Raw genomic sequence first — 24,327 nt, 5'->3', positions numbered from 1 at the left:
TGTCTCAAAGGTATTTAGAATAAATTATTGGATGTTTTGTACAACATATCACAAATACAATTCTCTGCAGCCACAGGAGGGCAACAGAGGGTGAGCAGTAGACACTGCATTCATTTTGGTGGATTTTCTTGTAGGAACGATGCTAAGTATAACTAAGGGTTTGCTAAAACTGATGAGACGTTATGAAAAATTAAGGCCTGCAGCACTCCTTAGCTGACAGGAGTTGGATACAAGTATTTTGAAATTCAAAACTGATTAATTAAATAGGAAGATTTGCTCAGGACTACCTTAAGTAAGAATCACTGTTCTAGAGGAAATAAACCTTCCCTATATGCTCTGGAGGAAACAACTATCCCAGTGGGTCTCCTCCTCCTTAGCAGCTGTGGATCTAAGGGCATTGAGACTAGCAGTACAAATTACAAAACAAAAAATACTACTTTCAGGTTATGCTTATTAGACATTAGGACCTGGCTGGTGATATTCAGTGTCACATCCTTTGTCTAGAGATCAAATCAATATGTTTTACCATTCCTATATGTGTGTATCTCATTTTTAGGATGTTTTGGGAGCTGAATACCAGTTGAAGTATTTTGTAAACAATAAATTTCTGCTGACTGCTACTCTGGTAAAAAAGTATCTGCTCAAAATAAAAACTTTGTTCAGTATTAATACATTGAATATCTATAGATATGTGAAGAAAGTTTAAATTTAATGAAAAGTAAGTGTCAGCAGAAGTACCTGGTTCAGCTTGGGCAAGTCCTTTGTGTTTTTTGCTTTGGATTTATTCTCTTGGCTCCACATTCTCATATAAGTTCGACTCTCTTGTGAGCTCTTCTTGCCTATTGCCAACAAATTATCCAGAGATGGAGAAAAAAGTCCATGAAGAAACCTTAAATTATTACCTTTATTCCCCATTTTCAAAAGGAGCATCTTTACATTAAATGAAAGATGTAATTCACACGGAGACACCAAGCATACCTTTATCTGTTTTCAGACTCACTGTAACAAACCCATCATCTACTCCATGTTTGTTTCTGCTGTCTAGGCCAACAACTAGGAAGTGGAAGGGCAGGGGGAGAGAGAGATATCAGTGCAGATTTAGAATCAGACATTGTTTTCACGTGTACAGTGTAAAATAACCAAATGTTTACAAATATTTAAAAACTCTGCAAAAAAAAGCAGAGTAAAAATTACAGGAATAAATGATGATTTTTGCTTATTCTTAAACCTGCCTATAAATTCCATTTAATTTATAATATCACTAGTGAGGTTGGGACAAACTTAGGTTTTGTCCATGTAGTGCAATGATTAACCTATGGCAACACAACACATCCCCTAGCATGATATATGTTTGGTGATTATACTAGTGCATCTTCTTTTGCCTCTCAGGATTTGAAATTGCCATTTCTAGACTATTAACTCTTACCTGTATTTTCAAACAACTTTCATCCCACTTATAACATGAAGGATGGATTATATTTTTCTTGAATCAGAAAGAAACTTCACATCAAGTATCACAAGAAAGAGAAAGCCATTTAAAGCAGCAGTGATGAGATGCTGGCTCTCATTAGGGCACATATGACTTCAAACTGAACTACATTTTGATGTATCTTTTCCTCTAGGTTTTTCAGAATGTTTTAAGTTCTGATCCAAATACATCTTGAAAGTGAATCTATTTATTCTTATTCTCCACAAAATTACTTCTGCTATAACACACTTATAGCATTATTCTGCAAGTACTCCTGCAATGCACAATCCAGGGGGACTCTTAGTGTACACATGCCTGTACCTCTACTGGTATCAACACATATACAAATGCTTCATACTTCTTTTTACAGGGAATACTTTGCTAACAAAGTTTAATCCAATTAAAAAGTAGCTATCTAAAAAGACATGTTGACTGAAATGCCTCATCTGGTCATGCCCAAGACAAAAGATGCCTACCATGTGTACAGTCTGGTGTGATGTCCTCAAAAAAGTATTGAGTAGCTTCAAAAGCAGAGTCTGGTTCTTCTTGCTCAGGGGATGGATCTAAGCAACACAGGAAGATTCTTTCATTAAAAATTCCATCTTTTGATTAAAAATGAAAAGATATTTCCATTAATACATTTAGAATGTGTTTAGTCAGTTTCTAGAAGCAAAGTAGGAGGATGTGATGGGCTAGGGATCATCTCTTTTTAACTCACAGGAGATGAACAACTGGACCTGAATTGTCTCCTTCCCAACATCCAGTACTGTCTCACAAGGAGCTGTTTGCTTTCAGAAGCTGGCTTACCCACCTTCCCATGCCTACTTCCATTACTTTCTTCTGTGCAGCTCAGTGTGTCCTAAGCAGAGTGTGATCTCTTTCCTACATGGAAGCAGTCTGTCATCATTTGGTATGAGCTCACCAGTCCCCAGGTATGATAAGCTGCATTCTTAAAATAATATTTTTTTATAATAGTTCAATTTCTTTTTAATTTTAAGTAGTTTTTAGAAGTATTTAAAGTATTTTTTCCCAGTTGAATTATTGACTGACTCAGGCCTACCTCCAAGCAAAGCTGTAACTGGGAGAAGCAATCAGCAATGTTCAAAGCATACAACGAGAGGTGAATGTCCTCTCCAAGTTTTTGGTTATGTTTACCACAGCATGTAAATGTGCACAAGAATTAAACTACCCAAGAAATGTTCTTAAAGTGCAAGTTCAATGAGGACAGCAGTAGGTTCTTTATGGCATGTGTGTGACAAGCCAGAGAGAACACAGTTCCAGTATAGCATTTGCAGAACTGTTCTGAGGTGTTTTCATCCCCTCTCCACCCTTAACTGCTTCTCTCACTTAGCTGAGTCCAGGTTTGTACAGTTCCCTGGAAAACACATCTATGAAACAATCTGGAGCTTCCCTCTGCAAGCAGTTGTGTCAGCCCAGATGGGAAACCAAGAAGAAAGCCTGGGGACAGAAATGAGGAGCCAGGACATTCGGGAACATTTCAAACAAGCTTAATTTTCAAACCCTTAAATAGAGTGCATTTTGGTAACACATGCTGAAGAACACTGGATTTATGCCTGGAGGATATCACCAGCCCCAGCTTAACAGGCAAGAGACATTTATGTTTGTGGAGGGAGAAATTGAGGGCTGTGAGGGTGCTTTCAGACTTTCCAAATCTCTGGTTAGAGTAGAAGCTTCCATATTTTACTGTTGCATAAACAGCTACAATAATTCCTGCAAATTAATTTTTAATTGGGAATACCAGTCATAAACAACTCTGCTCCAAATTTCTGTTCTCATCAAAACAAGAGCTATTTTAATATCATTTACTTACCAGGCAAAACATGCATTTTATACAGCAGCTTCAGCTTCTCTGTAAGATCTCCATGGCACGCTGCACCTAAACAACATTACATGCAGTAGTGCATTACTAGTCAGCATTCTGTGCCATTTTATTTGTTACTGCCGCAATATTTTGTTTTAGAAGCTGCAACATTCACTCTGGGAAGTATTTTACAGCTCAAGATCATAAGGCAGTCACTTGACTCCTAAGATCATATAGTAAAAACAGTATGAGAACACAGACAAATCTACCCTGAATTTCGTACTTCAATCTTGGGTCTATGGTTATGGCATTATCATGCAGAAGGGCCTCCAGCTGGGACTTAACAAGACCTCTTTTGTGAAGACTTTTTGATCTGAGAATCCAACAACAACATCACATGTCTCAGAGCAGTAATATATTTACAAGAAAAAAAAAAAAAAAGAGAGAAATTCAAGTACACAGGATTTATCATAGCTTAGCCATGGGCTAAACTGATTTCATGCAATACTTTCTATTGATTTTTCCACATCAACCCCATTTATTTCTGGACTACAATAGAATTAGCTGTATGAAATTCAAGAGCTCTATTGAAGCCCCTCCTTCCAATTAATTAAATGGACAGTAGTTAATTTTAAAGTAACAAAATAACAGATAATCAGACTTTTTCAAAAATCTCATTTGTGACATGCTATCCATAAATAAATGAATTAACTTTCAATAATCAGATTGTGCAGAGATTTATTTTACCTTATAGGTGACTGTGCCATCTTACCTCTGCTATGCAAACTACGGAGTGTGGTGTGGCAAATACTGACAAGCACAGTCTGTTGCAAAGCTTAACACTCCTACAAATATGGATGTTGGGCCAAAAATTTGAGAACATCTACATTAGCCATTATGCTTTCAACATGGTCCTTTTTAAGCACAAAACCTCATTATGTTCCTGTCTGGTGTATCACACCATGCAGAAAATGCATTCTCTTCTGGTAAAGGCAATATGAAATAATCAAAGGACAGAATGGGCTACACTTCTGCATCCTCCTTCAACAGGGAACTGCAATTTTTTTTGATTCAGGGCACAGTGTGACACATATAGGCTTATTCCTCTCTCTGTCCCCAGATATGAAGAGAACTGAAAAAGATCCCATAGCTACTATTTGAGATAAATTTGTGTGTGCTTCCTGATGTACAAGTTTCTTTCCTCCTAATGCATCCCTTTTCCTTTTTGCTTAAAATTAGGAAAAGCATTGCAAGCAGGTCAAGGGAGGTGATCCTGCCCCTGAAAGGCTTGAAGAAGTGGTGAGGTTACCACTTTGCTTTTTGAATATCCTCCTGCATTCTGTAGCTGAAAAAAACCTGTTTGCAAAAATAAAAAATACACTCAGGTACTACTTGCAAGACACAGCTTTCATGATACTGACTTTGACAGCAGGGTGTGAAAAGTACTGTAGTCAGCAGCAGCCACTGGAGAAGTGGGAGAGCTTTGTGCTCTGAGAAAAGTGCATTGCAAAAACATGATGGGAGGCAGGAGGCCACTTTGAATCAATGCGGAGATCTCTGTAGCTTACTTGGAAGTGCAGTCAACAACTGTCATGCTATCATCCACTGTGCTACAAGAGTGCAGGGGAGCTTTGTCAAGAGTGGATAACCCAAAGAGCTCCTAGCCAAGGCTGAAAACCTCTTCTGAGCAGCACAACTCACTGGGCAAACCACTCCTGTATTTGGACTATATTATTGTAACAGGGCACAGAGTAAACATAAAGAATACGCCAGGTTATTCCATCTTTGCTCAGCTGAGGCCCTAGAGGCACCTGAAGTAGGGGGTTCTTGAGCTATTTGTTGTAGGGACAATGAAAAAGAAAAGGAATTTTTAAAAGTCCTGGGGCATGGTGAAATATTCTCAAGCAGGTCCATTGTTCTTTCGTTGACTATATTGTCTTTCCTACCACTTGTGCTTCTGAACAATAAAAGGGGTCAGCAGGGTTGATTTAATTTTAGGGGGAAAAAATAAGGTTTTCAAATTACACCACACTGGGCTTAGTTTCTGAAAAATATGAGTTTTCAGAATGAGCATTTTTGATTGTTTTGCCTGTTAAAGATTTGAATTCAGTCATTTTGGCTTATAGCCACATTTGTGCATTTTACATTCATTTCTGTTCACAGTGCTCAAATCTGGCCCTTGTTCTTATTACTCACTCTTGGTTCCAAAGCATACTGTCTCAGTCAATAGCTGCTTGACTAACAGCATCCAGTAAACCAGAAGAGTAGTTAATTCCTGGGTCCTCAAGGCCATTGAGTGTTACCTGGCAAACAATACCTCAGATATAAATCACTGCATCATGGGAAGCATTGGGATTTTTTGGGGGGTGTGAAGGGGAGGTGTGCAGCCAGTTTTACTGTCACAGCTATTTTGCAATTGTAAGAGAACAGGTGCTACTACTTCTGTGCAGAGGTTTTAATGCAAGGCTGCATTTGGAGCCCTAATGCATATACATACTGTTACAAAGAGTTGCTGGAATCCAGACTGGGAAACCTTTTCACTCTCAAAAAGGATCAAAATATAGAGCTGGGGGAAATTCCAGGTTGCCATGAATTGATAAATTGTAGATGGTGAGATGTTGGTCACTTACGGCAAACAGCTCCTGCTATATTTAAAAAAGGAGTGGCCAGCTCCTGCCTCATCTTTGCTTCCTCATGTTAATCCTGGGGCTCATGATGTCAGCTTTCATGTCCTGAAGTCTTGCTTCTTCAAGATTGAAAACATTCAGCCTCCCTCTCTGACCTGCACCTCCACTTTCTCCTTTTTGGGGTACTTCCAAACTGCTTTCTGCAGTCTTGGTTACTGATTTCAGAAGCAACAGCTCACACTCTAACTGTGCCTAGGGGAAATAGACTATTAAGCACCCACGTTGCAGTTAATTTTTGTGCTGAGAGTTAGCAGTCAGTGAAGTTCTCAGATCTTAACTGATCTGTTCATGTGTTGTCATTTTCCCAGTGTGATACACTGACTAATGTAGATTCACCTACTAAGACCAGCCTAAACCCCAGAGGGAACCACAGTAACAGGCATGATAAAATGAGCTGAACAGAAACAAACTGGTTTGTCATGTTAGTTTGAAAGTGCTGTGGATTCTCCTTACTCAGTCCAGAGACGAATTCACGGAAATTGATGAGCAGATCTCCATTTTCATCCAGAAGCCTGAACAAACGGGCAGCCAATATATCTGAGTGAGTTCCACATGCCCAGGGGAAGAGGAGGGTGAACATGCCTTTGAACTGGTCAAAGTCAATGCGGTACTGCTCCAGGTAAGGCAGGCTGGGATCGTGTCGCTCTGTGGCGTTGCTGTTTCCTCCCCAGTAGCAGCTTGTCAGGTGTTCTGCCTGAACAGAAGGTAAACACTATGAGATTGTCAGCATTTCTATAAATAATTCATCACTCTCCATGATAAAAAAAAATTCCAAACAACTCTTCCACACACATTCTTAAAACAATGCAAGATAACAGATGCATTTCCATTTATCCAGCCCTTCCACTTCTGGAAGAGGTTTCTTGTCTAACCAGCATAAAAAAGCATCCCTCTATTAAAGACAAAAAAAAAAAAAAAAGAAAAAAAAAAAAGAAAAAAAAAAGATAACGCAAAACTTTTTCTGCCTCCCAGGTAAATGAAACAACTGTTTTGGCCAGAGCTGTGACTTCACAGGCTTGTTGTGCTTAGTCACCCTCTGCACCCTCATCATGCAGTCAACTCAGAAGACTCATGGAATCTTTGTTTAATCTTTAATCATATGAAAATAGCTGTTCATTTGAAATATTTTTTGTAGATTCTCAAAAATACTGAATAATGTACTATTCTTTCAGTCTTACTGGTCAGTGGAGGGTCTGGAGCTGATTTTGGCAGAATCTAATTCAAAACAATTTCAGAAGCTTAGGAAAAAAGATCCCAGCTCTGCACAGCAACCAACGAGGGAGGACAGTCTGACTTGGTCTCACTGATTTCATGGAAGACTGAAAGGAGGTACTGCAGGATTTGGACAACTTGTACTTGTCATTACAGATGGGAAATTAAAAGGAAATAAATTCTTCATCATATTAAAAAGAAAATCTCTTGTTATAAAAAGCAGATAAAGAAGGTAATTTCTTTTAACACATTGTGCATGAAGGTGAAGTTAACATATTTACACGCTCACCTTTGAATTTGTGGATCTAATGGCACTGCTGTACAACCAATACGAAGTTGGTTGTACATCACTTTGTGGCATTAAATTCCCATGTAAAGTATTAAAGCATTAACAATGGCAAAAATCAGCAATTGCGATACAAAAGTATTAACTGAGATAATAGAATAATTGTGATAAATTCCAAAACTTGGGTCAGGTAGAGAGAAACAAATGTTTATTTTCTGATGACTGATCAAAAGCCTCTATCCAATTTTTGATTTTATTTTTTTATTAGTATATATTTTTTTCCATGGACAAAGCAACTAGTGAATTAAACATTTCCTGATGTTTTAAAATCTGCTTGAGTTTAGGGTTTTTTGGTATATCAATAACACAGAAGCTAATTCAAGTTATATCAAGATACCCAATAATAACTGACAGACTTGGTCTGATGCTTAGGAAAGAAAGTCCCACACCAAAAATGAAAATTTACACTTCCTGGAGGCACATGATCTTATCTTCACTTAGCTTTACCTTGAAAAGCGCGTATAGTTCCTCCAGTTCATCAATAGTAAAAGAAGTCTCTGTCACAATAGTTCGTACCTTTAAAACACAACATTAACAGTTACAGATTTGAAATCCATGTCTCACTGAAAAGCTAAGTTAAACTTCAGAAACTGACTGAACTTATTATTTGCAAAGAACATTATTTCAGTACTGACCACATTGCGCTTTGTAGTATCTTCGAGGGTTTGGATGACTTTCAGTCTTTGTTTGAATCTCATTTGTTCAATTAAATCCGCCCGGATGCTTCCAAATTTCTTGAAAGAGAAAAAGTAGTACACGATTGTCTGTGTATTAATATTCAGAATGTTTAGCTTCCCTTTACTCTATTAATTACATGATGTAGCACAAATGAAACTGCTGTTAATGCATTTTTCTAACACATTACAAAATTACAAAGACTTTAGGAATACTTCACTAGATTTTCTTTTTCCCAAGAACTTATTTTAATTTGAAAGGTCTTTCTTTATTCAGTTTCAAATGATCTCTTTTCAAACTGTAATCTCAGTATTTAGAAATTCTTGCTTGGCAAATCTCTGTGAATAGATTGTTTTGTAAGTCCTCCTGCAGAGTTTTATTTCAGCTTGTCCTGGAATGTCTCATAATCACAACAGAAGAGAATATTAAAATAACTGGATCTCTAATGGCTGAGACAGTACATTCTGAAGATTTTAAACCAAGTAGCAAGAATGCAATTTCCACTAGGAAAATATTCTCTTTAATACCCAAGTCTTATTTTCAGAAGTCTTCTTCATAGTATACATAACAGTGTCAGGGAGCTCCTGCACATACTACAAAAGCATAATGGGGGATAACCTACTAGGAATAGTATTCCATGTTTTCATGTGCAGAGGAATGCCTAACCCCTAAGATTAATTTTTGTAGAAGCATTATAAGCAGAAGTTTCTTGCCATCCAAAACCCACACACTTAGGAATGCACAGATGATCAGCAGGATTAATAATGCCAGACATCAACTACACCACATATAAAGCATAAAGGGGTGGCAGGACACACTTTCATACAATATGGATTTATATTTTCAGTGCAAGTGCATCTACATAATACGCTGGCACATTCTTGTAAAATGAAATTAATGCTAAAACTGCATTTATTTATAAAGGTGTTCACCTTTATTGTGTACCTTGGGAGTAAAAAGATGTTTCATGTACTTGTGAGCATGTTGCAAATAAAGAAGTCTTTTGACAAAAATGGAATGTAGATATTCATGTATATGTATATGAATGTAGGTATTCATGTAGATATTCACGAATATCAAACATCACGGAGGTCACAAAAACTTGAAAAGACAGATCTTTTGTGGCACTGAGGCCACACCTATTCCAGTAATTAGAGTTTATTCACTGGTCTGGGGGCCAAATAAGAAGGTCTGTTCACATCCATAAAACTAAAACTCATGTAGTCTACACAAAAGGAAGGTTGCAGGTGATTACCTTCTGGGAATGGTCCTTTGCCCATGCTAAGTCTCAAATTGTACAAGGAGTTGTTGGAAGGATGTCATCTGTTCAAGGTCAAAACTATCAACCATTTCCACAGCACAAACCTTTCAGTGTCAGCTCATTAGTTAAAATAGCAAAGATCCAGATACCACTTTACACATAGCAGAAGTGTTGAAGGTGTATTTTTTTTTTCTAATTAGCTAACATGCAAATTAAATGAGTTAAACACAGTAACAGCTCTGATTATGAGTCTACACTCCACAGACAGCTAGTGAGTTATGCACAGGCTTTTAAAACTGCAGTTACTATGCATTGTTTCAGTCACTTCTACTATAATTATTATGACATCAGGATCTATGGCTTCTGAATTAAAGCAAAATTGAATGAAAGAATAAGAGATTTCTTACTAAAAACTACTTTCAGTAAATTAAGAAAGTACTGGCAGTGTAAAATGCATACTCTTGTTATGTATATCCTCTTATTTAAAGACAGTTTCTCCTTTGAAAGTAGAAAGTGTGCTCGATATCATTGCAGAGAGGGGTGCTAGTCACTTATTTACCAAGAAATTCTTCTGCATCCCTTCAACTTTCCCTGGAGACTTCTCATATACGCATCTGATTTTATTACCTAAGAGCTGGACAGTGTCAGATCATGATGGAAAGCAGGTCTTCATAGAACAATTCAAATACTGTGCCTTTGCCAGTGCCACCAAGTTCTCAGACTCATCACATTTCTATGACAAATATCATAGGACAGTCTGGAAGGGACAAGGTTTTCCCCTCTCCTTGGGGGTGGTGTGTGTATGCTTGAGGGAAGCAAAGGTCTCCAAAAACCCCCACATTTTCTTCAGCTGTAGGTCTTCCTATTATTTTTAAATTATAAATATCTACAAATTAGGAATAGAGGGTTACCCAGAAAGTAACCATTGCAGTTTAAATTCTAAAAAATAACAAAACATATGCTCATTTAGTTGATATTTCATTCTTTGTGACAAAGCTAGCACTGAGTTCCTAGCCCTGACTGCACATTAACCAGTCAAAAAACATAAAAGGTGTAACAGATGCCCTAAAGCTTTTGCATCTCAATAGTTTACTAAATAATTTGGGGGGGAGGGTTTAATAAATTTATTAATAGCAACTCTCTTGAAACTCATTCTCTCTCTGCAACCTGCTTTCCTTATGGTTCCTCACTCCCCATGCTACTTGTTTTGTCTAATTAAACTGAAGTGCAGTTGGTTATTTACCTAGAAGGAGGTACAAGGTTCTGTGCTGCAGAAGCCCAAAAAAGATAGACTAGCTCTGCACGGAGTCATGTTACTCATCTTAGAGCAGTTAAGCCAATGCAAACAGTCCTCATGCTGAGAAAAATGGAAAAATGCAAGGGAAACACAACTTCCTTGCATAAATGCCTTCCTGGCCATTCTGGCATCTACCAAACATCCATCTACCCTGATACACTTTTCCCTTCAGCACAGAATACGCTAAGGGGCACCTACTTCCTTATTAAATGTGGTATGTTAAAGCAAGGGGGGTTTACGGGCATAGGAAGTGCCTTTGAAAAAGCTGTGCTATTGCTAAGTATAAATCGACCTCCTGAACTACAATTATTCACTTAGGCTACATGTCAATGGAAGGGAATAATGGAAATTTAGGAGAAAAAAATCTTTAGTTTTTCCTTAATTTTTATAAAATATGGGTATGTCAGCGTAACCATCAGAGATATTATAACTGATGGCTTTTTTTTTTTTTTTAATTTAAGGACAATTAAACCAGTCTGCAGATTTTAGTTGGTTTTGCAGGCTTTGTCCTTTAATAGATATTAGTTATTACCAGCTCCATCCACTTGAATTTTTTTTTTAGCTTTGGTGATAGTAGAGAATATAGTGGCCCGTGGTCACAATCAGCACTTTCAAGAAAATGAAAGGCAAAAGAAAAAAAGTTTCACTTATAACAGAAAGGTCTTCTTAAATCATACAGATTTCACTACTATTTCAGTTTGAAAAACCATAAAAAAGCTTAACTGAGAATTAACTCTTTTCAAGTTAAAAGTTCAGTCTTTTGTTTGTAAATCACTTTTAGGTTGTGGGCTGCTCTTCTTTGAGGCCTCAGACTTCTCTATGAAACAGCTCCCATTAAAAGTCTTGGTTAAAAGAAGGTCTAACTCATCTTCGTTGCTCTATTTCAGCCTTCTCAGATGAGTTTGCATTTCTTTTATGTTCTTTCCATTTCAAGCAAAGCCAAACTACAGAGTATCAAATTCCTCTGTGAAGCAGAAGTTGTGTGCATTGGCAAGTTCCTGTTAAGAAATCTTCTCCTACCTCATAGGAAGACCTGATTAGCCTGAAGATATCCACCTCAGGATAAGGCTCTACATCATCACTGAGCAGGGAGTGAAGATGAGGAATTGGAGGAAGAGTGCTGTCCTTATTAGTTACACTGTCCAAATATCTGGTGGGGGAAAAAAATAAAGAAATGAGAAATGCAAGATGAATTTGTATGCCCTCCCTTCTGAGGGCTGACATCATAAGGGTTACATATTGATTATTACACGTAAAAGTGATCAAGCCATTCTCTAGGAAGAGTTAGGGTTATACTATTGAAATTCTTTATGAAATTATGAAAAAAATTCCAAAGTTCCAGCAACATCTTGAAAACTAAACACTGCAACCAAGCACAAGAAAATCAGAGGTTATACTCAGCAGCCTTAGTTCCAATTAAATTACTCAAGCCACTATATCTATCATCATACTGTTTCACTGAAATCTATTTGTTCAAGATCCTACCTAATTCTTCTGAGTCCTACTTAGTCTATTCCCAAAACAATTTTCCTTGACATTGAGGCTTCTTCTTAGTAACATTTAAAAGGTAGCAGGCTGAAGTAACAAATCTCATGTAATCCACTACAATAATGAATCTAGTTGAATTTTTATAACTAGGTTTGAGAAGTTTATTTGAATGTTTTGAAATAAGAATTTATATTACTTAGCATTATTTTAAAATAATATAAGGAATACCTTATGTGGAGAAAGGGGACTACAAGCACGTAAAAGATTTACATATATGGTACTGGTTTAGATAGAATACAAATCATAAAAGCAAAGGAAAAAAACAAACAAGAGAACACGAAGATACTTAATTTTCTGTAATAAATACCTTCCCAAGACTGTCATGGCTTCTCCATCATCTTTACAGTTAAGCAGCTTGTCTACATTAGCTTCAAGGACAGCGAGCGCTAACTGAAATATCACCTTTATTCCTTCACAGAAGAAACAATCCACAACTACCACTGCACTTTCAAATGGCATTACACTGAGGAAAAGAGTGAGGAACCAGGATAGGGAGATGGTGGAGATTACGCCCAAGTCCTGCATGCAGTCATAAAGCTGTGGAATGTAGTCACGAGCCAGCTCTTCAAAGACACCCTGATCCACCAATGCTCCTGTTGAAGATAAATAAGATTGAACTAATTCAGGAGCAACTGATACATTGCCATTTAGGGGAGGAAAACACAAATCTATATATTCTATGTATATAAATAAAAACCGTAAAAATATTTTGCATGGTGCTTATGCACATTTTTTCACTTTCAAATGAATAACAGGTTCCATTAAACAACGGAGCTATACACACAAATTGAACTGTAATAAGTTTTTTTATGTTTTAATTATGCACTCCATAATAAATAAAAAAGGATTCATTTGGTCTAGCACCAGCAGAAGTTAAATAGTGGCTTGGTATTACCATTACTAATTGGAGTAAGACGTCAGCATCACCTGGCCAGGCTGACTGTGAGGGTTTAGATTTACTTCAAGAGAATCCCATATTATACATTCCCATGCCATAACTTCAGTGTTCTAACCAGGCCAGGAAGAATAATTTCTAAGGCTGAGTATCTCAATTATTTGTGAGATATAGTAAAAACAGACTCCATGATAAATTGAAGTCACTCACTTCTACATACACAAGGAAGCTTATTTGACAACAGCTTTCTGATACTTGTGCCCCTTCACATCAAAGGTACAAGCACAAAGACTTCTACGGCAAACTGCTAAAGCTCCCATTTCCACCTTACCTTAATCAGCTAACTGGATCATCTAAAACTCAAATTTTAGCCTTCCATCTCTTCTTAAAAATCTACTTTGCTTAAGCCTACTTTAGAATGCCATCTGCTCCTAAGCAAATGATAAACTATTAACCATAGTACTACCTCTTTAGGAAATTGCCTTCATTCTCCTGAGCAAGCTGTCTTGTCACTAGCATGCACAGATGCATCTACCCATACATTTGTTTCAGTACAAATAACACCAGTTGATCTGGTTATTTTTTTGTAATGCCATTTCAAAAATACCCCCATAGCGTACCAACAACTCTTGTGTTGTAGTAGTCAGGCAGCATACGCTCACACAGAGCCACCAGCAGCCAGAATGCTTCCTCCTCTTTTGCATAAAGGAGGAGCACTGAAGTGACAATATTCATAGCCTAAAAGAAAGGGAAATATAATTATTCAATATCTAGCACTGTACCTGGGCAGATAAGTGGTTAGGAAATTAGCTACATATCTCCCTGCAGATCCCAAACTGTTCAAGTACTTCCCTGTAAAAACAGCAGTGTTTCCAAGTGCTCAAAGAAAGGCTTAAGAAAGCCTCAAATCACAAAAAATTGTAAGGTTTTTCTTTAATTTTGCTGTTGTTTCACCAGGGCTTTTTGGTGTTTTTTTGGGGGTTGGTTGGTTTTGTGTTGCAGATGTTTTTGAAGATATCAAGATTTTTCTTCCTAATAAAGGGCTGACTCAGGTTGCACGCATCCCTGTTGCACTGCTACTGATATTCTGCCATAGGTGCTCTTGAGGAATCTGGGTATGGTGCAGCCAAAACATCTCTCACAGCACTAGTGATATGCCTGAACTCTCACTATAGCTGAACCAAATCTCAAGGTTATTAATTGCTGTGACAGCTTTAGGGACCAGAATTGAAATGTCCTTCTACTCCTCCTCTGTTAAATAATCTTTACAAATGTTGTAGCTATTACTTAGTATCACATGTGTTATTAAATAAGTTATGATGGTATCTGTTAGAATTTGCACTTATTCATGTTGCATCAAGCTTGCACTTATTCATGTTGCATCCAGAAGTCTTAACAGTGAGACATTAATCAGGCTTCTTAATACTAATGAATTTAAGTTTCCTCTTTGTAAAAGTACGTAGGAAGGCAAAAAAAGGCCCAGGTGATTAATTACATAGTAAGAAAGAATGATTTAGGACCGGTAACTAAAGTGACCTGAATTATGGGCCTAAGAGCCTCAAAACTATGCACTTGGGTCATTGGAGCATTAACTCCACAGATACACAGTTGGGACTCACTGTGATATCTCCTAGGATGCTTTATTTTTTGCCAAGTGTTTGGGGGTCTTTTGCTTGGCTTTCTGGTTGTTTTCTGGTTTTGTTTCTTTCCGTTGTTTTGAATGATAGCATGGCATCATTGAAAGAGGAAAGAAGGTTCTGGAGGGTTATAACTAATATAATGAATATTATTCAATATAATATAATTCAATGTAGGATGGATAGATAAAACTAGATTAAAAAATTAAGGTTGAATACAAAGTGTTTTGGTTTTGAGGGGATTTTTTGTTAATAAGAAAATAACCTTTCTTCAGGGTCCATTGTCATTTTCTGTAGACAGCTCTGTTATCATCTCTCCAGTTTCTAGATCTATGAGCAGAAAATATGCTTGCAGAAAACATCTCTTAACATGTGTTGCTAATACTGTTGTTAGAGAAGGTCTTTGTGTGATATCCCTCTGACCTCAGCACACCTGCCTCTCTGCAGCACTGACTGAGGCGTGAGCTCACAGCACCATCCACATCTCAGTGTGCTTCACACAGCCAAACCCTCACACATATGACTGAAGAAATGGGACTGGAAGGAAAGAACTGGAATTCCAGAAATAGAAGGAGTCCAGGGTATTTCAATTACCTGACAATATCCTATGTTTGGATTTCTGAAGGCATAAGCTGTCAAGACTCTCCTTAAAGCAGCAATACCCATCTCATTCTGGAATGCAGGGTGTTCTGGAAGGGAACGGTGCAGATCCCTCTCTATCTCTTCTGTAGCAAGATTGTATTTTCCCATTGATTTCTCCACTAGATCCTCATAATAGCCAGGATGAGTGGCCATTTCATTAATGGCTCCTAGGAGTAGAAGAAAAATATTAAAACCAGGAGAAAATGGAAGGTTTAGCACATAGAGTATTCCAACATGATTATCTACTCCCCTTCCATTTCAAACATCACCAAGAACTTCGAAAGCAAATATGAAAATATTATTTCTTTAAAGGTGGTTAAAAAAATAAAAAGGATGTGCTCTGGTGATTATCACCCCTTCCTGTCTTCTCTACAGGCATTTTTATAATGAGGTTAAAATCTCTCTCAGCCAGAACAAAACAGGAAGCATGAAGAACAAACCAACTGCACAGTCATATGTTATCATGAGCTCCCTCTGCAGCTGGCTGTGGGTTTGGCCATCCTAAATAACTCAAAACTTGTCTCTGAGAAAGCTACTTGTCTTGAGGACAGAGTAGATTAATGTTTGGTTGCGAAGAGTATGATATGTCAGCCAAAAGCAAGAGACGGAAACTCATGAGTTCTATTCTTACTTCTGAAAATGACTCTGTCATCTTGAGCAGGGCACTCAGCCTTAGGGATACCACTACATGCTCACAGAGTTGCTGTGAGATTTCACTACTGACTTTACAACTTCTCCAGAAACGAAAATCAAGTGTCAGTAGCACAAAGTAATCTATTTAGAAAATATTAATTATACACACGCATTGAAAATTAGTACAAACTAGCTGTTAATAGGACAAAAAAACATAGCTGTGAATTCCTATGTGTATCTTCTGAAAACATTTCTTTAGTGCCCAGCAGCAAATAGAAAATGTACATGGCTATGTATTACTAGGGAAGAAATAGAAAACAAACTTGAAAGCATCATTAGGTCATCAGATAAAGGCCCTCATATCATAAGTGGTGTGGGTAGCCGTGGTAACTATCTTGGGGAAGGTAGAGCTAAAGAAGGCATATGGTGATAGGTTATAAAGAAAGCCTGAGGTAGGATTGATTTCCATAAAACTTGTGACAAAAATCTTCAAATTCAAAAAAGGAAACTTTTGAAGGACACAGATCTAGAGAATCCCTTATGACACAGAATCCCAGACAAATATTTTCTCACCATTTTTCACATAATGGAAGCAAAACCTAAAAGAAGGTTAGAGTAGGGCTTTTTTATTACCAACAAAAAAAATATAATGGTTCCATGTAACATGCCTAAACTTTGGAATTCCTTGCAACAATTGCTGTGAAGGCCAAAACCTTAACTGGATGCAGAAATTATTAAATAATTTATATTAAATAATTAAATAAATATTATTAATAAAACCGCCAAGCTTGCTGGTGGTTGCTGAACAGCTAGAAACTAAACTACTGGCTTCTGGTTACAGAGTGTGTGTTCTGCTTTTTATATATTCTTCCTTAATTATGTGAGCCTGTTTGAGAAAGAGTATTTGCTGGTCTGAACAGAAATCCTGTATAAACTTGTTTGGTGCCTGCTAACAATCACAGTCTTACTTACTCCAAATATTTTCAGACACTCTTTATGTACATCTTTAAACATCTTTGAAATCCTTTCTTCCCTCATACTTTTGCTTATATCCCACAGACACGTTCAAACAAAAACCTACCTGAAAAGAGCAGCCAAAGTTCTCCTCTCATGCTTTCTGGAATGCCCTTTAGTACAAGGTCTCTTGTTTTCTCTGTACGATACATACAGACCCCTTGACCATATTCAGCAAAGTGAATCTTCCAGGCCTGTTCCTTCAGGAACTCCTTGGCCTAAAAGCAAAGAAAGGCCGGCATAAAGATTCTCTAACACTCTGACCCACTAAAATCTTGAGTGCTAAAAAGCCTGCAATATCCTAACCTTCCAAGTGAACAAGAAATAACTTGGCTACAGACCAGTTACCTTCTTAATGGGCTGCCTCCTCCCATTTCCTAGTTTCTATGCCAGTAGACCTTGCTGTTAAGAGAAAGTTATACTTAAGAGCAGGAATACTACCTCTCCTTGAATTACATCCAACTTTGCTTTTATGTAGTGAAATTATTTGTGTTGGTAAAACAACGTGTTCAAGCCTTTACTTCTGCGAAAAATACTGCCTCTTCTTAACTGTCTGACAGAATGAAACTCTTCTGGGTCAGAAACATGGGTTTAAGGCAAACATAATTTAACAGCCTTTTCAGTCAGGTGGAGCACTTGGAGGTGTATTTTACCAGCTTAGGGTTGAACTCCTCAGGTGATCTGCGTCGATACATTGTCATTAAAGCTTGAGTTGCTGTTGGAATGCCGTTATCATTGAGGTTGAATTGTCGCTCTCCCTCTGACTCTGAGCTCAGGCTTTTGTGAGGGCTGGCAGAAACTGAACTACTTGATCTTGAAAACACCTGCAGAAAGCAGTCACAAGCAGTACAGCCATAAAGATGTGCCAGTGTCTAAACCTTTTACTTCACTTTATTTAAAAATTTATACATGCTAATGGTTAACAAAAACATATGGCAACAGAAATGAAACCAGTAAAGAATAATGAAATAGTTTCCAGTTTCTCAATAGCTCTCCTGAAACACAACCAAATTCTAGAACTAGAATTGTTAGAGTAATGTTAACCCTAAGTAACCCAGGGCAATTTAACCAGCTCCCTTGATCTGTCAGCCTCATAGGACTGTTAGATTGGGATTTGGAAGAAAAGTATTTTGAAAAAAAGGGATTTTCTGACTTCTCAAACAGCTTGGAAACTGCATCACAGTAAAATCTCAAGGAGCAGTTCACACCAAATGCCCAAAATTGCCAGTAGTAGTCATGCATATCTAGATATGTAGTCATATTACAAATTGTAGTAAATGCTTACAAATTAATTTATTTATAATTCAGCAGGTAGAATACTAGATACATTTATGGCAAAAATTCCAGCACTATGTGTTCTGGTATACAACAACACAGTAATTATACCTCACCATCAACAAAGCAAGTAAAAACAATTCTTTTAAGACACACATGGCAAACAGGAAAGGGCTACTCAGGACAGTGCTAAGGTATGGCTTAGGACAGGCTTGGAATGTGAGATCTACTGACATAATACCAAAATGATACATCACAAAAGCCTTTTCTACTTTTAGATCTGAATTACTATACTTTTCTGGGTTTAACAGAACTGATGAGGTTGTTATATGAAGCATCTGAATTTTATACATAAAAGCTGGAATTCAGCACAAGGCTTAACATTCAAAGCACCTAAGAAAAGTGTATCTAGTCATATATTTTAAGAATCATTTACTTTGAACACATATATAAGGAGGTGGTTCTGAATAGCCACCTGACGTTCAGGACAGGGCTGGCTTTTTTCCTGTAAGGTCAAATGTTCCAAGGTTCACTAGCAGTGCACATGTAAGCCTGCTCAGCTCAGACACTATTTTCAGAAGAGTCAAAAGATGGGATTTAGCAGTTAAAAACTTGAATTAATGGAATCTCATGCCAACTGATAATTTCTTCAAACTATTAAAATTCCAGAATTACATTTGAGTTGGACAAGTAAATAGATATTAAAAGTACTATTCAGTTCACCAGTTAAGTAACTACGACACTTTCCAACAAGATACATGGTAATTTCAGAATGTGGCAGCAAAAATTAGAGTAGCTCTTCCTCAGCAATGATGATTTCTCTTAGGTTTAATGTGAAAAAGATGGATATCCTAACTGACAAATTTTATCTCTTTAGGTCAAAGGCATTAAAACAAAAGAGGTCACGTTTCTGTGCATAAAGCTTTAGCTTCGCAAAAACTTTTAAGTGTTTCCTCACCCCACACAAGTTAAAATCCCCTTCTAGTAAAGTATTCATATTACTTCACATACCTCATCATCTGAGCTGATATAGCTTCCAGCAATATTTTTATCCAAGTATATTTTTGAAGTGGTTTGTTGCAGAAAGTCTGAGATCCTCTGTACAAGAAAATCTCTATCTTTCAAGTTGGCAAAGAGGAATGTCATTCTGTTTTTCGTGCTGATTGACAGTGGGCTGGGCAGCACACTGGAGCTGTCTGCCTTTTCCACTATTGTCACCTAGGAATAAACAGTTGCTACAGCTTAAGATCTTTAGCTAATCAAGCTGCTTTGTCTAAGAAACCATCTTAATACAATAAACCCATACTCCTTCCACCCCTATATCAAATCCCTATGGATACCCCTTTGCCAGAAAACATGGTTTGCATACAAGGGCTTACAAGCCTAGAAGATGAAGGCTGTAATCCCTCAAACAATTCAATTCAGTACATTTTCTATCAAAAGTCCCCTGTACTGCTTAGTCGATTTTCCTCAGGCCCTATTTTAAAAGAATCAGTGAAACAAAATTTCACCTGTGGGATACAAATCTATCAGATTATTTGTAGGACTTCCAAATCCCTCTCCTGCTTCCTAACATCATCAGCACAGGCTGAAACCATGGAACCCTTGGCCTACATTTTACTGTCAATACATGTGAATAAGCCATTTTTGACATGACACTCCGATACAACTGTGTTATAGTTGCATACTGTAAAAATACTTGCATAGTGTTATTTTAACTGTATTTTCACAGTACACAGGAATTTCCAACAAAGAGAAATTAACCCCATGTCTTCCCTTACAAAGGAAAATACCTAACCTTGTGAGGTGGAAGCTTCTGTTTGGCCTCCAGTTATCAGGGAAATGGTCACTAATCTAACTGAACTTCAACACGTAAATAATACTCATACCACAATCTACTGAGTACAGGGAATGAGTTCCCTGAGGTTTCAGTAAAGCACATTAATGCAAAGAAATCTCAGGGATAAGTCATACATACACTGCTGATGAATTATATAACCGTTGTGTGTCCTAAGCATTACCAACTATTAGCCTTAAAAACATCAATCCATCAAGTTTGTGCAGTTCATACATTGAACAAAACACAAATCACAATTGTAAATACTTTAAACCACTGCTTTTATAACTTTAGATGATTTCTTAGGTAATGAAAACTAACTTACTGCCTTCAGAATAGAAAGTGGCACATTTAATTTTGCTAGGACTTTTACTTTTGCTCCTTTAACCCTTTTAAAAACAGAAATCAATGGCAAGACATGAATACTGTAATATTAATAGCTCTCTAGCTAAAGAGATATGGTAATCATTTTTCATGCATCCTCTTTGAATACTTAAACACTGAAGTGCACCACCTGGGTGCTAAACCACTTCTCTGTTCTCCCTGCTTCCTCTTATTTTTCTGCTAACTACAAATCTACTAGTTATTTGTTAACTTAAACTAGTTAACTAGTTGTTTGTTAACTTCACAAATAGCATATAGAAGTTAACAAAAAGTGTTTCCTATATTTTCTGTTCCACTTAAAAACTGTTCAAGAGCAGTCAGCACAGAAGACAGACAAGTTCTAGAGGCACAGGACAGACATTATTAAAGCAAGCTTAATTATAGCTGTGCTATAATGAGAGCTGATATCTACTTATTTCCTATTTCCTATTCAATAGAGACACACAAATATCTGAGGTGCTTTGTCTTAGAGAGGGCATCTGCTAAAGGTGCAGTGAGCAGCGCAGTCAGCCACTGTAAAAATCTTTCCTCATCATAATTTCTAAATCAATGCTTTACTATTGTCTTATCTGTCAAAATACCTCCAGGATATTACAGAACACTGGAATTACCTTAGGATTTAACTCAAATCTTTAATTAAATAGAAAGCTCTCCTTTAATTAGTAATGGTACTGATCAGTTGTTCTGAGGACTATCCTCAGTTTACTGTTCTCGCTGCTGGTGCTGAGACTTAAAGCTGTTCACATAGAAGCACTTATTCCTTCAGCTACTTCTGTCTCTTAAAGCTTTAGAGTTGCTCTGAATTCAGTGCTTCTGTGACTGTGGCTATCAAAAGCAGTTGCTGAATCTGCATCCAGAAAAACAGGCTCTGTTAAATGAAGACTTTTCCTCTTCCTCCACTACTTTACCTGTGCAACCATAATTGAATGTCTCATCCCAAATAACCAGTCGTTGCAACAAGCTGTTGAGAAGCTGTACTTCAAAGTTTTTCAACAAGAACCCATTTTACTATTAATGATTTTTGGGGGAAACACAGTGCCTTGAAATATTCCATGGTTCTTCAGACAAGCCAAACTGTCCTTGGTTACATCAGCTTTGCTACTACTTCCAAAACTTTCTTAACACAGTTTTCCATTAACCCATTAATCAAGCCAACCATAAAAAAAACTCCAACATAATTGTTTTTTATTGCATCAAACAAACTCTTCTTACTGATGATCTGCTTTAAGTAACCAGCTTTAAAAAGCGAAACACACCAATTTAAAAGATACTGACAAAATATTTTCCAAATACAAGAATAAATAATTGCAAATCTGTGTGAAGAAGCAATTCAAAACTTGAGGATTATAAATATTTTTACATCTGACAAAAGCAAATTTTATCTGACAGATTCTTTAACAGAATTTCCACTCATCAATCTAGGAAGTTTCACCCTCCACTCCTCCCTATGAGGCAAAAAAAATGTAAAATTGGGCTGTAAATCAGAATACAAGTTATGAGAGAGGAAGAACTCACAATGGTTATGAAAACTGATGGAAAAAACTCCATGTGAACTTTAGTAGCAGGAACTGTAAACTAAGATACACAGTCATTAAATATTATTTAGAACACATCAGAATGGCATGCTCACATGAGATAAAAAGTATGAAAATAGGCTTTTCTCCAAAAGCAATCAGTAAAAACAAATACAAAAATAAATAATACTAAATAAACCCCACCAAAATAAAAAAATTCAAAGCTAGGCTGAAATATCTAATAAGATACTGCTTTATTAGTTTCTCTATAAATTTTAAAATACAAATGTTTACCTCTCGAAGAGGGATAATAAGGCTGCACAAGTTCTCTTCTTTACTAGTAAAGCAAATGTAGTTTGTGGAAACAAACATCTGACCCAAAATATGCATTTTGTTGAATGGAGTCCAAAGAGTACAGTCTGTGTGTCCATCTAATTTCTCATCCTTGGGAAGTCGGAACAATGCACGGTATCTCTCACTCTTTGCTCTGGCATCAAGATCCCTTGAAAAACCACAGTAAGATTTTCTTCATTTAGGGAATATATAACACATTTTAAGATGTATTTTACGCAAATCATTGCAAGTTACCTGCAACATATAACTCAGCTAAGCAAGGAGAGTACAGTTGGAAATAATTTGCATATAGTGGAGATATAGTCTTCACTTTTGGAAGGTTCTAAAATTACATAAAAAAAAACAAACCCTGCCATGAATGACTCAGACATTCATCCTTACTTCTGAGTGAGCTTTTCACATTCAGCCCTTCTTTCTGGGAATATGTACGGTGAATCCATTTTTTGCTAGTAGTAATAAAAAAGGCATCTTTGAGTCTTTTTTATTAACATTATGGAATCCTTAAGGTTAGAGTTTTTTAGCATTCTCAAGATTTAGTCTAGATAATGCATTCAGCATGAAACACTCAACAGTAAGGACAAAAAAAAGTGATATAATGCATGTCAGATGTCACTAAGTAATGAGAAATAAAAACAAGCACTGGCTATAATTCTGTATGGTACACTAACATGAACATATAATAAAAAATGAAAAAGAAAATAATGAGCTGAAGTACAATACAAAAGAAGAAGAAATATTTTCCAGATACATTTTCATGCCTTAGAATTTTATGTCAATTTTTGTATCGCTGATACTTAAATGACATTCTAGATAGACTAATAATCTAGAAAAATTTCTCAATTCCAGTGATAAGACTGAGTATGAATGCTAGGCACAATTCTTAATAACACATTAATCACTTTATTACCCTCCCCTACAGACATAAATTGGCTTTACAACAGATACCAAAATGCAGCCAGTGTCAGGAGATACACTAAAGAACTTCTGAACAAATGAGCATTTGGCTCAAGTAAGTTTATTTTTGCAACTTGTTCATATTCAAGCGTTTTCCATTTCCTATTTCAACAAGATACAAAGTAATTATATTTAAATAATTATTCACGTTTTGCCACTGCTGGAATCAATCATTCCTTTTGGAGTAATAGTAAATGGCTGCAACATTAGAAAACCTTTGGACAAAATCCTGCAAGTAAAAGGACTGAGGAGTAACAAATGAGTAAGAGCTAGTGCTACCTACCGTTTTAGAGCAGATACTTTTTTGGGGGATTTCTTTTTCAGTTTGGGTAATGACCTGTCTTGTTCAAATCCTTCATTGTCCAAAAGCTGTCGCATAGCTATATTGGCAAGCTGTTCCATTAGTTTAAATGTCTCACTGATATTAAGGAATACTGAGAAGAAATGTTCACTTGATCTTGTGCTCACTTTGATCATATCAGGGAAGAGCAGTGTAGCATTCTTCTCAAGCTGAGTGATATCAACCCAACGGATAACTAACTTTGCTGAACAGGAGCAAGCAAAAAAACAAGATTCAGACCAAAAATTAGCATAGTCGGGAGCTTTTAGCTTCCTTTTCCTATAAAATGCATTCAGCTGACTTTTTCTTGCATCTTGAGAAGTTGGGAGCATAGCATAAATAGACCAAATTTGTACAAACAAACCACTATCATCTGACAAACAGCAGATAAAAGAGTTTAAATATCATTTACTTTATTTACAGAACACCACAGAAGCATTACAAAGCTAGGTGAGCTAACATGCCTTATCATTGTCACTGCACTTGCTCAGACTCTGATGACCTCTTTTCCTATGGAAGCAAAGAAACACAG

The 24,327-nt window shown here is 36.9% G+C and overlaps 1 protein-coding gene across 2 annotated transcripts in view; it reads right to left on the bottom strand.

Annotated features, from left to right (window-relative positions):
- The window catches only part of TBC1D9 (TBC1 domain family member 9), a 49,321-nt gene that overhangs the window by 2,461 nt on the left and 22,533 nt on the right, over nt 1-24,327 (bottom strand). For both annotated transcript variants that reach the window (XM_086889802.1, XM_086889803.1), the window contains exons 5-20: nt 23,739-24,000; nt 22,442-22,649; nt 19,424-19,630; nt 17,791-17,961; nt 17,205-17,355; nt 15,443-15,657; nt 13,832-13,949; nt 12,624-12,909; nt 11,789-11,918; nt 8,171-8,269; nt 7,983-8,051; nt 6,431-6,671; nt 3,300-3,365; nt 1,945-2,031; nt 979-1,053; nt 739-839 (exon numbers count right to left, since the gene is read on the bottom strand). In XM_086889802.1, the coding sequence (XP_086745928.1) occupies nt 739-839; nt 979-1,053; nt 1,945-2,031; nt 3,300-3,365; nt 6,431-6,671; nt 7,983-8,051; nt 8,171-8,269; nt 11,789-11,918; nt 12,624-12,909; nt 13,832-13,949; nt 15,443-15,657; nt 17,205-17,355; nt 17,791-17,961; nt 19,424-19,630; nt 22,442-22,649; nt 23,739-24,000 (2,486 nt within the window). The remainder of the gene's footprint in view (nt 1-738; nt 840-978; nt 1,054-1,944; nt 2,032-3,299; nt 3,366-6,430; nt 6,672-7,982; nt 8,052-8,170; nt 8,270-11,788; nt 11,919-12,623; nt 12,910-13,831; nt 13,950-15,442; nt 15,658-17,204; nt 17,356-17,790; nt 17,962-19,423; nt 19,631-22,441; nt 22,650-23,738; nt 24,001-24,327) is intronic.

Source organism: Cyanistes caeruleus, chromosome 5, assembly GCF_971803275.1.
Source record: "Cyanistes caeruleus chromosome 5, bCyaCae1.hap1.1, whole genome shotgun sequence".
NCBI classification, from domain to species: domain Eukaryota; kingdom Metazoa; phylum Chordata; class Aves; order Passeriformes; family Paridae; genus Cyanistes; species Cyanistes caeruleus.
The sequence above is the reverse complement of the archived record's forward strand: the minus strand, read 5'-3'. Positions and strand labels throughout refer to the sequence as shown.